At 47.8% G+C, this 17,574-nt stretch overlaps 1 protein-coding gene across 1 annotated transcript in view; it reads right to left on the minus strand.

The window, feature by feature from the left end:
- Positions 1 to 772: 772 nt before the first annotated feature.
- Positions 773 to 17,574, minus strand: part of PREP (prolyl endopeptidase) — a 125,849-nt gene continuing 109,047 nt past the window's right edge. The window contains exons 11-15 of the mRNA XM_056125017.1: positions 12,612 to 12,748; positions 9,353 to 9,447; positions 5,873 to 6,004; positions 5,156 to 5,312; positions 773 to 1,530 (exon numbers count right to left, since the gene is read on the minus strand). Coding sequence (XP_055980992.1) covers positions 1,236 to 1,530; positions 5,156 to 5,312; positions 5,873 to 6,004; positions 9,353 to 9,447; positions 12,612 to 12,748 — 816 coding nt within the window. The 3' untranslated portion in view covers positions 773 to 1,235. The remainder of the gene's footprint in view (positions 1,531 to 5,155; positions 5,313 to 5,872; positions 6,005 to 9,352; positions 9,448 to 12,611; positions 12,749 to 17,574) is intronic.

The following is a 17,574-nucleotide window of genomic DNA, read 5'->3' on the forward strand; positions in this document are numbered from 1 at the left end:
AACTGTTTTCTTCTCAAATTTAATCAGCATTTCTTAAACCCCAAAGAATAGTGGTTTATATATGAGATGTTAAATAACTTAAAGGCTGGAGGATATTAGTGGCGGTTAAGACACTTGCCTTGTATGTGGCTGATGCTGGTTTGATTTCTGGCAGTACATATATTCACCTGATCACCATCAGGAGTGACCCCTGAGTAAGAGGCAGGAGTAAGCCCTGAGCACTGTCTTAGGTGGTCCAATTCTTAAAAAAAATTTTTTTCCTCCCACAGGCAGAAGTTTATGGTATGATATATCCTCACCTTAAAATTACACAAAGAGTTTGAAGGAAACAAATTTTTTTAATGTATGACTTTTCCCAGAAAGTGATATATGGGAGCTAAGAAAATAGCCGGGGAATTTCTGAGATTTCTGATTATTAGATGTCTGGATGGTTCAGTGAGGTCTTAAATTTTCTATCTTAGGAGCTCTAATTTCCAGAAATGCTTCGTAGCAAATTGACAGAGAAACAGGTGAACCAGTCAACATTTCTGAACCATCATCAAGACGCAATCCCACCCCCTGGGCCCAGATCAGCTATATCCTGATGGGGGTGGGGGTTCACATGTCAATCAGGAGCCACCTTGGCCAGCTTCACCCAGGGCTACTGCACACTTCACTGTTTAGAACTAAGCTGTGTGCAAGATGAGCTGCTCAGTTCCAGAGAAATGGTCCAGGATGAATCTCTTTCCACATCTGCCCCGGGGACAAAAAAAGTAACCAGAAATAAAGCCTCCCATTCTTAAATAGCATTTATTATTGTTGCAAAGAAGTCTTTCATGGGACAACTTTCAGGTTCATTGAAAGATATACTGGTTATGATTATAGGAGCAAGTTTCACCAAAGTGCTAGATACGGAGTATGCCTGACTAGGACTCTTAATTCAGCAATCTAATAATATTCACAAGGTACTGGCTGCCATTTAGCTATTTATCCGAACATGCCTTTATTTAAACATGTGACTGCCTGGGGTGGAGAAAGAGAAAACACCAAGGTCTCACTAAAAAGAAGCCTAGAAAAGAGAAAATTCTGGTGGCAGTTCTGGTCCCCTGCGGTCCACGGAGTGCAGGAATAGTGTTCACGTGGGTGGGTGGGGGAACCAGTTCACCTTAAACCCGGTTGGTTTCTTGGTTTTAACGGTGTGAAAGCCCTTGAGGTTTTCTGCGGCTGTGATAGGGGGCAGCGGGGGAAAATCCCTTTTATGGAATCCAGTCGATGTTCAGGCACCGAGCTATGAACGCAAACATATCGGACACTTCCTCTATGACTTTGGCTGTGGGCTTCCCGGCCCCGTGGCCCGCCTTGGTGTCCACGTGGATCAGCAGGGGGTTGCTTTGCTTCCGGCTGCGCCCCACGATGTACTGAAGGGTGGCGATGAACTTCAGGGAGTGAAGGGGGACCACGCGGTCGTCATGGTCGGCTGTGAGGAGCAGCATGGATGGGTACTGGACGTCCTCTGCGTCCGGTAGCTTCACGTTATGCAGGGGTGAATACCTGGAAGGTGACAAAGGGTTTTTTTTTTTTAATTTTAAAGTTTTTTATTTTTTTAAATGAATCATCATGGGATACAGTTACAGATTTACAAATTTTCGTGCTTACGCTTCAGTCATACAATAATCAAGTACCCATCCCTCCACCAGTGCCCATTCTCCACCACCAATGTTCTCAGTATCCCTCCCACATCCCCCTCCTTTCCACCTCCACCCCCTGGGTCTTGCTTGCTTGCTGGGTCTGGTCACCTGCTAGCTTTCAAGGTCCAGCAGAAAGAAACTGGCCCTGGCCAACAGAGAGGAAGTCAGTCAAGGCAGCACCATCCGCACTTCAAGGTAAGCTTCCGAGGAAGCTAACAAAAAGAAAGACTCATGCACTTAAACAGTGACTGAGAATGATTGAGAAAATATATGGACATTTTTTTCTTTCCTACTTTTTAGGGGGTGGGGGGCACACCCAGAACTGCTCAGGTTACTCCTGGCTCTACACTCAGGAACTACTCCTGGTGGTGCTAGGGGGACCGTATGGAATACTGGGGATTGAACCTGGGTCAGCCATGTGCAAATCAAACGGCCTACCTGCTGTATTATTGCTCCGGCCCCTCTATTAAACTCTTCACACTTTAAATACTTTATACTTTTTACCAGTTAGAACCAAAGAAGCTATTTGTACTTTTGAAAGGAAATGACCCATGCCACAAACAGAATGTAGTACTTTAGTAGCTAATTAAAAGTTTTTTTTTTTTTCAGACATAGAAGTTCTAAGTTTATGCCAACTCTCCATAAAAAGCACAGAAATGAGGGCCAGAGATGGCTCAGAAGGCTGGAGTGCATGAGTCCCTGGAGCACCTCCCCCCAAAAAACCCGAAATACCCCTATGTCTAGAACTGTCACTGTCACTGTCCTCCCGTTGTTCATCGATTTGCTTGAGCGGGCCCAGTAACGCCTCGATTTTGACAATTGTTACTGTGTTTGGCATATCAAATACGTCACGGGGAGCTTGCCAGGCTTTGCTGTGTGGGCGAGATACTCTTGGTAGCTTGCCGGGCTCTCCGAGAGGGGCGGAGGAATCAAACTCAGGTTGGCCATGTTGGTGGCGTGCAAGGCAAACGCCCTACCCGCTGTGCTATCGTTCCAGCCCATGTCTAGAACAGTGGGAAGGTTTCCGTGGCATGCCAAGAACCCAGGCTAGTCAGTGCTGAAAGAATGCCAAATGTGGGAAGGAAGGAGAAAAAAACAAACAAAAAGCACCTTGACATCTTGACATCAGAGATTCATAAACTCATCTGACCCTTTCCGGTGGGGGGAGGCGTAACTCAGCACCCCATAGGGTGTGGTATCACTCCTTTGGGTAATGCTGATGAAAATGTTGGCCACTGCCTCATTCTTATCACCCAAGTGGTGTTCGGGAATTAAATGGGGGACTTGCACAGGATTGCAATAATGCAAGGTTGTAGTCTCAAGTGCCTGATGAAGGTGGACTGTGCACAAAACAAGCTACTAGTCTATTCCTCCCGACTTCTCTGCTTAGAAGAGGAAACCCCTAAAGAACTGTTAGGAGATAAAAAAGATGCCTCATATGTATTAAGTTCAGTGGTTAACAAATCAGCACAAAGTTGGCAGTTTCAGAGAACATTCGGCTCTTGAGTCCACAATCTGGGCTGGCTCAGTTGAAGTCTTATGGGGAAACTCTAGGAAGTGGCTGGGACGGGGTGCTAGAGGTCCCTCGCCCTCTCGCATCAGAGCAGCAGTGGCTTTAACTCTGCTGCATCTCTGACTCTAGACAAAGGCTCTGCCTCAACTGTCATCACAAGACTGAACCCGTTCACATGATCCAGATGGATCTTGTTCTTTGAGAATTTGTCTGAAGCCACACCTGAAAGATTGAGGGCTCGCTCCTGGTACTGCTTGGGGTCACCACACATGTTGCTGGCAACAGAACTGGAGTTGGCTGTGTGTAAGTCTTACCTTCTGTTATCATCATCTCTCTGGCCCCAACTACTTTACCTGAGGGTCATACATGTCACAGTATCCCGGTATCACAGCCAAGTCCCTTGTCAGCAGGGCCTGGGTGTTTGAATAACTGGGGATGGGGTGGGGATCTGCAGGGCCTAGCAAGTGTTCTTATTAGTTAGAAAACAGATGGAGACAAGAAGAAGACAGGGGAGGGTTTTTTTTTGTTTGGTTTTTTGTTTTTGCTCTTTGGGTCACCCCCGGTGATGCATAGGAGTTACTCCTGGTTCACTCACTCAGGAATTATTCCTGGCGGTGCTCGGGGGACCATATAGGATGCTGGGAATCGAGCCTAGGTCAGCTGCGTGCAAGGCAAACGCCCTACTTGCTGTGCTATTGCTCCAGTCCCCAGGGGAGGTATTTTTATCTCTGCATCTTTGAGGTAAGTTCCGGTGAACCTCTGAATGCTGGGGGACACTGACTTCCTCTCTCCACTGGAAATCTGAGAATAACGTTCCTATTCCTAGTCTGTTGATTGCACTATAATACTGTAGCACTGTCCTGTTGTTCATGATTTGCTCGAGTGGGCCCAGTAACGTCTCCATTATGATACTTGTTGTTACTGTGTCTGGCATATTGAATACGTCACAGGTAGCTTGCCAGGTTTTGCCTTCTGGGCAAGATACTCTCGGTAGCTTGCCAGGCTCTTCGAGAGGGGCAGAGGAATCGAACCCGGCTCGGCTGGGCCGGCCATGTGCAAGGCAACTGCCCTACCGCTGTGCTATCGCTCCAGAGATAGCACAGTGAGTAGGGCGTTTGCCTTGCACGCGGACGACCCAGGTTTGATTCCCAGCATCCCATATGGTCCCCTGAGTACTTCCAGGAGTAATTCCTGAGTGCAGAGCCAGGAGTAACCCCTGTGCATCGTCAGGTGTGGCCCAAAAAGCAAGCAAGCAAACAAACAAACAAAACCCAATCACCCAAATAATCAAAGTCTGTTGATTAATAATGTATTTTTGTAATGTGTTAAATAAGTACAGAAAAAACACTAATGAAATGATACAGAAAATATATTTAAAGTATTTGTATATTCTATTTCCCAAATAGAATATATACAGGTCATATACACAGATCAACTGGCATATTCTATTATTTTTTGGCAGGATAGGAATGGGGTAGGGGGCTTGAATTATTCCTGGCTTGGTACTAAAATGATCATGTGTGGGGTCAGGAATCTGAGCGAGGGCTGTAACCACTACACGCAAGGTTATGACCTTGTCTCCTGTACTAACTCTATGGCCCTCAGTTATATGTTTACAGGAGAGGGGGAAAAAAAAGAGAGAGACGGGCTAGAGAGATAGTACTGTGGGCACAGCACTTGTTTTAGGTGCAGCCTACCTGGATCTGATCCCCAGTATCCCATATTTCCCCCCGAGCACCGTCGAGAGTGATCCCAGAGTGCCGAATGAGGAGTAACCCCTGAGCACTGCTGGGTGTGGCTTAAAAACCAACCAACCAACCAACCAACCAACCAACCCCGGCACATAAGGATCCATGTTGTGTGAGGGGAAACTGTGATTGCCAATATAAGCACTAAGGGGAACGGTCACCCTTCTGACTGCTCAACACTTACATCCACCATTATTGACAAAAGTGCATGCTAATTAAAATCTTACTTGATCAGCCATTCAAAGTGTTGTTTGCTGTCTGAGCACCCGTAGTCGGTGGTCCAGGCGTGGCCGATGGTGTATTTATGGAACTTCAACATGTCCATTACTCCGACTTGAGCGATAACACAACCAAAGAGGTCAGGACGCTGATTTGCACAAGCGGCTAAAATCCGGAAAAAAGAAAAAAGGGAGACGGTCCATGAGTGAAAATCAAAATGAAGCAAATAGCCCTGAGAAGCTTTTAGAATACTGTTTGCCTTTTTCCTTAAATCACACACCCTTTGGCACAACTCTTGGCCCAACCCGTGTTGGTTCTGGAATGGTATTCCTTTTCTCCCTCCCTCAGGTTACCAAAATAAAATTCCTTTGCTTCACTATTTTTTCTTCTCCTGAAATTCTTTTCTGTAAGAACAGGCCACGAGGCTGAGAAACCTGGGTGAGGTCAGGCCTCGATTGTCCGGGAGGTGTGAGAGCTCCCGCAGTTTTGCTTGTCCTGGTGTTCCTGGACCTCGGTGCTGAGGGTGTGGTAGTAGAAGGGTGATAGGAGTCAGGAGGACACAGTTCTCCTTGGGGGCTCTGCATTCGACACCCCTACCCCCCCCCCCCCCCCAATGCCTCTGCAGCAACCAAAGTGCACCTGGTGCTGCAATTCGTATCTGAAAGCCCCCAGTATCATCTAGGAAGGAAAAGCAATTAAAAATTAAAAACTGAAGCGGTCCTCACCCACTAAGAGGCCTCCGTTGGAACCTCCGTTAATAGTCAGCCTCTTGGGAGAGGTGTAGCCTTCCTTGATAAGATACTCAGCAGCTCGCTGGAAGTCATCAAAGCAGTTTTGTTTATTGGCCAAGATCCCACCTATGAGGCAACAGAGTCACAGACAGTTCATTACCCAAACAGATATAGTTTAGCCTTAATGGGGAATTGAAATGCTCACAGGGCAGAGTTCCAGCTTTTGACCAACTTCAACCAACTTCAAAACAAAGGGACTACGGGGACAGGCAAGAAAGCACCCTGACTTTAGAATTCAGTGTGTAGACCCAGAATCAGTCCCAATATCACCCATCAAGACGGTGGTTGTGTACTTCTTCCAAGCTCCTAGAACTTCCAAAGGCAAAGGGCCCAGCAGGAACAGGCTCTGTGTGGTCAAGAGTGAGAATGGGGCTGGAGCAATGCAGCACGCAGCTGACCTGGGTTTGATCCCTGGCAAATCACATGGTCCCCTGAGCACTGCCAGGAGTGATTCCTGAATGCAGAGCCAGGAGTGACCTCTGAGCATCGCTGGCTGTGGCCACCAAACAAAAATAGCAAAAAAAAAAAAAAAAAAAGAAAGAAAGAAAAAAAAGAAAAAACCACAAGGGAGAATGGAGGGACCAGAGCCTGTGGGCAAAGAGAACAGCTTCCCTGCAGGCAAGCTGAACCCAAGTCTAAACTCAGATCCTGAGTGAGCAGTGCTCAGTCCTGAGTTCTGCCTGTAGCACAGGGAAGCCACACCAACAGGAAGAAGTGTGTGGTGGTGATGGTGTGTGTGTGTGGGAGGGTGAGGTGGTGCATGTGCATGTGCGGAGTGTGTGTGTGTGTGTGTATGTGTGTGTGTGTACACGTGCGTGTATGTGCGTGCGCATTTCTGAGCAACCTGGGTTGGGCACGTGATGAGGGGCAGTCAGTCCTGCAACCTGCCCCCCACCCCCACACCCCCACACCCCCACACTCTGCTATCCCCTCCATCTTAGGCAGACCCGCTTGCTCTAATTAGATAGCGAAGATGAACCACTTCTTGCAGAAATTCAATTAAGGCTGAAGCAGTGCCACTGTGGATATTCCCCCTCCTCGTCTCAAAACAAATGTTATTAAGATTTTAATCAGAAATTATGTAGAGAATTAGAACAGCTAGGATTACTCGGTTTCCAGAAAAGCCATCATTTTGGGTCGACAACTGTATTTTTTTTTTCTAAAGAACATTAAATTTTAAACCCAATTAACAGGATGGAATTTAGATTTATCAGTGAGTCCCACATGCTGGACTCTCCCTGAAAAAGATGCACGTCGGGCTCTTTCCCTGCCTGATTCTGGAGAATGTCTACTTGTGGGTTTGAGCACAGTGTGCTTTAGCCTGAGTCGAGCCCCACTCCGCATCCCCGCCCTTCACCCTCCCAGACCACCCGATAATAAATGGATTCGCTGAGGAGGGTCCCTCTGTCTGCTCAAGGATCTCCTTCCTCACAGAGTGAGCCCTGAAGCCCGGAGAGGGTTTCATGGCGAATTGCAGAAAGTTCTCTGAGGAGGTGGCCACAGAAGCAGCAGCCCAGGCACTGAGGGCAGATGGAGCACCATCCCCCACACCTGATTCACACATGTGGAATCAGGTAAATCAAGGCAGGGCTAGATTTAGCCTCCAGATCTGGGATGCCAAGCAAACCTCCCACGGATGCAGAGATTTTTGCCGTTACTTATCCTCCTTTTGTCAGTCATCTTTAAAATAGTCACTCTCACAGGATGGTTGCAATGTGATTAAACTCTTAACATCAGCACAAAATAGAAGAGATGCATTGAATTCCATCGGCAATTCAAACAGGGCTGGGGCCAGAGAGACAGGACAGCAGGTGGGACATTTGCTTCTCATGCCGCCGGCCTCGATATCCCATAAGGTCCAGGAGCTGCCAGGAGTAACCCCTGAGAATCTCTGGGCGTGTGGCCCAAAACAAAACAAAAGCAAACATGGTGAGGGCTGCTAAATTTTCAGGACGGATGATGTGGAAGCAGTGGAGCTGGGCAAGGCAGGCAGGCCTGAGGTCCGTGTGCTGGAGAGTGCTAAGAGTCTCACGGAGCGCACGGTCTGAGGGTCTGAGGTCCACCCTAGGGCTGATGCCCGGGGGCCTTTACTCGAGCGCCAAACCCCAGGGGTCTTTGTGAAAAATATGTTTTCATATCTCTCTGGGTCTCTGTGAATTTGACTGGATGCAGTGAATCAGAACCAAGGGACACTGTGGTGGGAAGGCGACTATTTCAGATATAAAGAAAAGGACGAGATGGGCATTAAAATAAAGATTGCTGGACTGGGAAGCTGGCCCAGAGGGTTTCTACAAAGGTTATGCATGTGGGAGAGCCAGGTTCGATCCCTGGCATTGTTAGGTTCTCCAAGCACCACTGGGTATGGCCCCACCCTGTTCCAAATAAAGGTCACTGCTCTTGAAAAATGGGGGGAGAGGGGGGCGTGAAGCTGAGTGCAGAGAGGGTCTTCAGTCAACAAGATGGGCTTCGGGCAGAACAGACTATGGAGACTGTAGCACTGAAACCAGGAAAGGAAAACACGGGGTCCTTATGCTGAGACCTGCACGTGGCAGAAAGTGAGCGGCAATGTTAGAAGGTGTGACTTCTCCATGGTCTGGAGAAGAGCAGAGACAACAAACAGAGGGACGACCCCCCACACTGGAGATATCGGAAATACTTTCATTTCGAAAGAGTGTAGACAGTAATAAAAGCTGGGCGAACCCAGGAGGCCAGAAAGTCTCATCGAGATTCACATCTGTCAAGATAAAAATTTGTCCCAAGCTGCTGGGAGAGAGACAGCACAGCGGGTTGGGCGCTTTGCCTTGCACGAGCAGCCCTGGGTTAATCCCCGGCATCCCATATTGGTCCCCCAAGACTGTCAGGAGGATCCTTAAGTGCAGAGTTAGGAGTAAGCCCTGAGCACTGTTGGGTGTGGCTCAAAAGTCAATAACCAAATAACTAATAAAGTGTCCTATGTATTGCTATAGAAACATCTGATCATAGTGTACATGAATGTGAATGCGTCTGCTTCATTAAAAAAAAAAAGTAAAGATACTCGAAGTGAAACAGGAGAAGACTGGGGTGCCTTTTGTTTTTGCTTTTTGGGTCACACCTGGCATTGCAGAGGGGTTACTCCTGGCTCGTGGACTCAGAAATTACTCCTGGTGGTGCTTGGGGGGGATCATATGGGATGCTGGGAATCGAACCTAGGTTGGCCACGTTCAAGGCAAATGTCCTACGCACTGTGCTATCGCTCCAGCCCCGACTAGGTGCTTTTAGTGGTGGTGTGCAGCCTGCAATGGGTTTGGAAAGTTTCTGGCTTTTCTGTTGTTGAGCTGAGTGCTTTTCTGTTCCGAATCCCCTCCGCCCGGCGCATTCCAGCCCGACCCTGACTTTGTCATCATACTTGCGTGAAAGCCCCACGTGAACCTTTACCTTTGTGCCACGTCTCCCCATACTCGCCGCCACCTCTGATGTTGGCCACTGCAAGGACGCCCCCCAAGTGTCTCACGAAAATCAGCCTGGACACACTGGGAGGGAGCAGAGAGCAGAATACGTTACCAAGTGAGACCCACCCACTCCCCAGAAATACCCCAGGGACAGGGAGCTAACGAAGAGCTTCTCAGCAGTTTCATAGAACTTGATTAAAATGAAAAATAAATAACTTCTGATGGCTATTTATCTGCCTTGCTCACACTGGATGAATCTAAGCATTCAGTATGTCTTGTTTTTCGACATGGGTACATTGTGTACTCTCTAAATCAGGACTCTGATTCACAATCCAAGAGGAGAGGGAGGGAGAGGGGGAGGGAAGGATAAGGGCAGGAAGGGGGAGGGGGAAGAGGAGGGAGAATAAGGGAGAGACCCTCATTAAATACTGATTCCACTTCTACACAACTTTCCATACAAATGACTACTACGGGATCCAGCCTTTGTCTCAATGGAGCTGAGCTGGGCACAGCTCCTACTCATGTGCCCCTGTTTTAGTCCAGTCACTCTTAATTAATTATTCAAGTGGGAAAAACCACAAGGCACCCTACACACTTCCAAACAGATTCTGAATAGGTTTTCCAGGGTTTTTTTTTTTTTAAATTAAAAAAGACATTTGGATGTTACACTGGATAATAGAGAAAGAGAGGTGGGGGTCAGGGTCACAGAACCAGGAACTAAAAAATGAGTGCTTGGGGCTAGGGAAAGTTTTCTAGAAATAAATCTAAATCTAAAAATCTAAAGGCCCTCCCGTTGATCATCGATTTGCTCGAGCGGGCCCAGTAACGTCTCCATTGGAGACTTTGTTGTTATTGTGTCTGGCATATCGAATACTCTCGGTAGCTTGCCGGGCTCTCCGAGAGGGGCGGAGGAATCGAACTCGGGTCGGCCATGTTGGCCGCTTGTAAGGCGAACGCCCTACCCGCTGTGCTATCGCTCCATAAAAGTTAAAAAAAAAAAAAGCTTTTAGGAAAATGAGGACTTTTTTTTAAAAAAAAATCATTTCCCCCTTTAACTGGGGCTTCTGCAACTTGAAAGAGCACAGATCTCTTAAATTAGCTCTAGCATGGTTGCGGCACAGACCATGCTAGAGCTAATTTCCAACGAATGAAGACGAAGGGAGAGATGCGTCAGGCTGTCTGTGACCATGGTTAATCCCTTGGCCTCCAACATTTGCCTGCACCTCTGACAAGTCTCCTTTGAAACTAGAAGTGCATCTATCTACTGGATTCTAAGGATAAAAATGGTAGCGGGATTCTCCCTTACACATCTCTGGATGTCCAGCAGGGTAGGTTTGCTGGCTGCATAGATGGAAGAAAGGGGGCTTATAAACTACAGTGGAGCCCCCAGGAATCACTGTGGTCGGCCCCTTGGTCCCTGGGGGGCTGAAGGCAGGAGAGAACAGCATGTGAGTCTGACCAATTCACTGCATGAAGCTGCAGCTTGCACTTCATCACTGTGAGCAGTAAAAGGTACAAACGAGGACATCGTCCATGGTTTGCTCTGAGGGCTTTGGGGAGTTTGATGAACCAGTAGACTTTAATCAGAGACTCAATGGACAGAGAGGCCACACCGCAGCCTCAAACCCGCCAGGAAGGGCGTCCCTCTCCTGCTGGGGAATCTTGTCGGAGGTGCTGGGACGCCAAGGAGAAAGAACCCTTCGGGCTCGGTATGGACCAGTGTCCCATAGGGCAGGGGCAACAGGAAGCCCAGAGCACTGCTGCCATGTGGCCTATGAGCCACGGGCCCCATGCTCTCCTCACTGCCTTCTCTTCACCGTCCTACAGGAACACTCCATCAATCTTCTGAGAATACTGTCCTACGCAATGATTCCACAAGCACCGAGGTTTCTTACCAACCAGAGGTGAAATCAAACCCTTGCCAGATTTTCAAGGCAGGTCAGAGAATTTGGTTCTACAGCTGATGGCAGGGGCCCTGGTAAATACTCTGGCAAGTCTTGAACAATTAGCTGAGCTCTCTACAGACGTTAAAGCCAAGTGACAGTCTTCTGGGATCAAATGTGGGATGGCTGGTCCACTCCCCTCTCAGTTGATTCCCTGGGGACACATCCATTTCTTCCATAATGAGAAAGTGCACGCGTGAAGCTGGGAGCAGACAGCACGGGGGATGGCTCTGCTCAGGCAAGGGTTGTAAGCTGGTACTGTAGCCCGAGATTCTGTTTTAATCAACAATTCTCAAGGCAAATCCTACTTTCACTCACTGACATTAATAACTGACAGAAGATAATCTTTCTGTAAAAAGCAGCTATAGGATAAGTGTGAATTTCTGTTCCTGAACAAAAATTAACACTGTAGCACTGTCCTCCTCATCGATTTCAAGCGGGCACCAGTAATGTCTCCATTGGGAGACTTGTTGTTACTGTTTTTGGCATACCAAATATGCCACGGGGAGCTTGCCAGGCTCTACCGTGTGGGTGGGATATTCTTGGTAGCTTGCCAGGCTCTCCAAGAGGGACAGAGGAATCGAACCGAACCCATGTCGGTCGCATGCAAGGCAAACGCCCTACCTGCTGTGCTATTGCTCCAGCCCTAAAAATTAGCTGGGACTAATCACATACAACAGTTTAAAATGAAGTAAGACTGTAGGGAGCCGAAGAGACAGTATAGCGGGCAGAGTGCTTGCCTTGCACAGGGCCAATCCAGGTTCCATTCCTAGCATCTCATATGGTCCCCTGAGCCCACCAGGAGTGTTGTCTCAGCAGAGCTGGGCGTGACGCCCAAACCAAACTCATAACCATAATAAGGTTGTATATAAAAAGTCCATTTCTGGCTGAGAGTTAGGACGCTACTTTTAGACTCTAGGCTGCTGAGAAACATAATCTACAAGTGACCTTCTCTCTGCAGACAATACTATGGGCAGGGGGTTGGCAGCACATAACAAACTAACAGCGGACAGTGAAGCTTCCTTTTCTCCACACTTGAACTGACCCCCTGGGGCCTGGCAGCCTCAGCACTGGGTACTCAAAAAACCTACTCCACTGAGAACATGAGATCAACTAGAAACGATCCTCATACCCCCAACTGAGCCTGCACAGAGCTAACGCATAATCCTAACCCGCCACAGAAACAGCCAACAATAGTTAAATGAGTGAGAAAACATCATGGAGTCAGCCAGCCTCTGGTTTCACTGCAGTGGCAGGAGAAGTTCAGAAAGGCCCTCCAGTCCCAAGGCTGTCCGTGCTCACCTGTAGTTGGGAGTGATGGAAATGTTGAAGCCCCCGTAGCCGTAGAGAAAAGCAGGGTGAGAGCCATCCAATTTTATGCCCTTTTTATGCACAATGAACATGGGAATCTTGGTACCATCCTTGCTAGTATAGAAAATCTAGAACACAAAAGAAAAGTAGAAGAGTCAGGCCAGGCACTATTTTGTGAACATGCATCCTTTTTCATGGGAAAGATGCACAGGTTGTCAAGGGCTGAATGAAAACAAGGACCACTCTGAGAGTGCTTGCAATGAAATGGGTTCTGGTTTGCAGGGGGAGGATGCGGTGCCTTTGAAGATTTTCCCGGTCCAGCTTCAGCTCTTCATCTGCAGGCATGGCCCTCACAGCTGCCTCCCCAAACCCCCACCAGGCACAGAGAGAAACTGAATTTGTCCTTGACCTTTGACCATCCCCCCCCACCCCAACCCTCACACACACATACTGAGAACATCACCCCAGGTCCTTGTGTCAAAGGATCAATCCCAGATTTCACTTCTGGAGATCATGTTTCATATCTAACTTTATCTTTGAATGTTTTAAGACAACTGAGTCATGGCTATTTTTCATGTTCAACTATTCTATGGTAGCAACAGAAGGTATCTCTTCTGTTGAGAACAAGAGAAGTTAAAAAATAAATACTATTATTCCTGGTTAAACAGAAACAATTATTTTTCCAGTACTTGTAATAAAGGATCATCAAACTTCATTGAATCTGAGTGGCCTCAGGTGAGTTTGATCGGTGTTACTATATTCATCACATTTTTCTTTTTAAAGGTAAAAGAAATAGGGAGAAAAAGAATAAAAAAGTGAGAACATTAAATCCCAGTCAAGCCAAAAAAGGCACAGAACGAAAGGCTACCAAAAATTAGATGGCTTCTTCGCAAGACTGGAAATCTGGGAAGGATGCTGTTTTCCTTTGATGCTAGGTGGTATCTTCACCCCAGTGGACAGCTAAAAAGACTCAGCACAAAAGGGCCTTGCTCAACTCACATGATGGTCAAAGACATTAGCCTTTACAGACTGTATCACTCGTGTCACTAGAAGTCCACAGTCTACGCGAAGGGAGTGGTACACTGTACTGTAGACCCAGCCCCAAGCCCTTGGGAATGAGCAGTGGTGGGTGGGGAGTGGATCTGCAGAAAGGTACCGGGGCCACCGGAGTCCCCAGCAAGGCAGGCAGCTCGACGAAACTCGTTCCAGAAACAGCAATTGAAAAAGCATTTGTTTTTGAGTTGGGAAAGAAATACTGAGAGATGTAGAACAGTTAGGAGGACCGCAGAAGACACTGCTGAATTTTAAGTAACTGGAGAGAACACAGTCTTCGAGTTATTCAGTGCTGGTTAACAATACAACTGTGTACAATGAAACTGTGGAAATTCAGATTGTGGAGTTGGACGAACACATTCAAGTAACTGACTGGGGCTAATGGGCTCCAGCACGGCCTCCAGGATGACCGGGAAAAGTCGCCTCACCACCACCACTGAGACAATCACACTGAAGGAACAAAGCGTCTAGCACAACCATTTACTGTTCAAAACCCTGACAGCCACTTCAGCCCCTCAGCCCCCTGCAGCCCAGCTCAGTCCCTGCGAGGCCAGGCTCCCCTCAAGCACACATCCGCACCCGCTGCCTGTCATCACCTTGGACCCTCTTTTGCTAGCAAGCACCCAGCCCCTGGGGCATCCCTGACAATCTCTTCCTCTTCTGGTCTTGTGGTCCTCACTATCAGTCTTTCTAATTCTGAAGCTCTCCATGTGACTCCAGGCCAAGGATATCCTTCTAGAACACCACCAGGAGAAAGTCCTCCATATGCCTGTTGATACATATTCAAACTTGAAGGTGATGTGGTACAGTTGGGGAAAAGTACTCAAAAGTGAGTGTAAACTGTGAGAACGATTAATCATAACAACAAACCATCACAACAGCTCCATACAGAAAGGCTGACTCAGTTTTGAAATATGTATATTGGTAGCCCATACCATTTTCACTTACAGAATGGCAAGTGATATCAATTTTTTTTTTCAGTGCTCAGGGGGCCTGGGGTCACACCCAGTGACATTTGGCCTTATTGTATAGGTCAAATGGCTCAGCACTCGGATCCCATCCCGTACCCAGCAGTGTTAGGGAAAACATAAGCTACCAAGGAAGAGTTCAGAGCTCAGTGCCTGCAAGGCAAGTGCTCCAGCCCTTTGCGTTATCTCCCCAGCCCCTGGATACTAAATCCTAACTTGACTCTTCGGTAACAGAGCAGATTGAACCACGTCTTCTGATAATTATAGTAGGACTCCATGTGGGCCTTTCAGAAATAGACATTTTCCATCACACACTTTTTACTTCGATTCAGTTGAGACAGACTTCCTCATGAAGCCTCCCCCCCTTAAAAAAAAATTCTTCAAAGGACATTGGGGGGGGGGCATCTTCCTTCCTACGGCTTTGTACTCTCATGGCAGGGAGCAGAAGAAGTAAGCCAACAACTTGTTTGTATTTGCTTCCCACTCAAGGGCAACCCTGAGAGCTCCACCTCCGACTCTCCACGCACAGGGCCTGAGTGCAGCCAACGAGCTACAGTCTCTTGGGCTGGGCAGGAGCTCCAGTGGGAAGGACACATGCCCAGAGTTCGAGAGGACCCAAGTTCCATCCCCAGAACTGCGTGCCCCCAGCATCCAGGTGTAGCTCTGATGGACCAAGAGCACCCTTGGGCCGAGCACTCAGGGCAACTGTCCCCCAACCCTCCCAGCACCACTATGTACATTCCCCATTTACAAAAATACCTTCTCCCACCCGGGTTCTCTGCCAGAGAACAATCCCACAGGTGCTGGACAGAGCCTCCAAATATAAATCTCAGCTAATCTCCAAATTACTCTGGTGCAGGTGGATTAGGTCAACTAGCTCCCTGGCTGAATTTTGTTACTCCTACCACCATAGTTAATTTCAGCAACTGCAACCAGGTTCTACCCCCCCATCCCCCCATGATCCCTGAGAAGTCCATTAGGGTCTCAACTTCCTGTTAACCAGCATTCTGCAATTAATTTTTCTTTTGTGGCTTTTTGAGTCACATCTAGTGGTGCATGTGGTGTTGGGGAACCAAACTGGGGTTGGCTGCACGCAAGCTAAGTGCCACCTTAACCCTGTACTATCTTTCCAGCTCTCTTCAGTTGCTTTAAGACTGGCGTGAATGAGCAGCCGAGTGACCTTACAGATGCCCACGTGCTCCAGTATCAGGACTGTCGTGTTCTCCTGCACTGTCCACTGGGTGGGTGGACATTGGCAGTGCCTGCACTGAACTGGGCACTGCCCTGCATGCTGGAGATGAATCGATGAACAAGACTCAATCACTCCTTCCCTGATGGGACTGAATCTACAGAGACCCCCGCAGGCATTATCAACGCCTCGGCACAGAACTACAAGCCACCTTAGGACTCCAACTGGTCTTTATCCATCACATTTCCTTTCTTGTCTTACTTCCCAGGGTAAATCGCTCTCGTTTTTTTTTTTTTCAAAGCAATTAAAAAAAAAATCCTTACTATTATAACATCCAGGTCTTTATACTCTCTGGCTCTCTTGCCCCATCTGTACCCTGGACTGAGTCCTTTTTTTTTTTTTTTTTTTTTTGTGCAACAAATTCCCTAAGCATCTAATTCTGACCCACTCCTGGGATTAGGTTATCTGCGCTGTGGGATGCCTGAACTCCCGTCATCACAAACCATGAACACTGGAACCTGAGCTTTCCCTGCCACATGTATTCCTCGTTTTCCTTCCTGTCCTTCCCTTCCAATACCTTTCCCAAGAGTTTCCCTCACATTTTTAGCTCCCAAAGCCTTCTCGAGCGGCTGTTCACCACGGCTCCCAGCTTTCTCCACTTCCAACCCCACCCATCTGCACCCATACACCGTGTACTCAGCCGTGCTTGTCTCCATAGCGGCCATCTGTGTGGTGCTCTGAGAAAGCCTCCCTGCCAACTGCCTTCACCCTCCACAGCCCTGGGAGACAGGAGCACTCAGCTGTGATCCTAATTCTCATTGCCCGCACCCCAACTATGCAGTCTTCCAGCGACTACAACTTCCTTCGTGGTCCATTTGCTCCCTTTCTTAAGCAAATAAATAAGACTTAAAATTTTCTCACCCAGATAGGAAAAGTCCAGACATACCGCGGTGCCCAGCGTGCCCTGGTCCTCTCCCCTTTGCCTGGCGAGCAAATGTTATGCCATCTCCACAGTCTCCAACATCCATAGCTTGCACTCAGCCACCGCTATGTTTCTGTCCCCATCAGCATTCTCACCACGAGCATCCATGGATGCTTCTTTCTCCTTGCCCTTCCATTCCCCTCTCAGTCCCACCGTTGCCTGCTCTTCCCAACTGTTCCCTAAGTGCACCCGAGACACCAACTTATATCTATTCACACACAGGAGCTTTTATTAGTCAGCAGGACACAGAATTGTGCTGATATACCCTACATATCATAACCTCCTGCTCTTTCCTCACAAAACAAGACTTTTTTGTTTGTTTGTTTTTTGGGCCACACCGGCAATGCACAGGGGTTGTTCCTGGCTCTGCACTCAGGAATTACCCCTGGTGGTGCTCAGGGGACCATAAGGGATGCTGGGGATCGAACTCGGGTTGGCCGCGTGCAAGGCAAACACCCTATCTGCTGTACTATCACTCCAGCGCCAAGACTTGGTATTCTTTTGGGGGTAAAACACCCAGGTCTAGCTCATTAAACAACACCAATATCTGCCTAGCATTTCACTGTATCAATGCATACAGATGCATTATTTAGCCATCTTATAATAGCTGGATATTGAGACTCTATTATTTGTTATCAATAATGAGACCATGAATTCCCGTGTAAGAAATCTTTTCCACTCATGCTCCAATTTCTCTAGGATATATTCTTGGATTGTTAAACCAAAATATATGCACATATGAAAATTGAAAAGATTTTGAGA

The sequence above is a fragment of the Sorex fumeus genome, unplaced genomic scaffold (genome assembly GCF_029834395.1).
Source record: "Sorex fumeus unplaced genomic scaffold, SorFum_2.1 ptg000054l, whole genome shotgun sequence".
NCBI lineage: Eukaryota > Metazoa > Chordata > Mammalia > Eulipotyphla > Soricidae > Sorex > Sorex fumeus.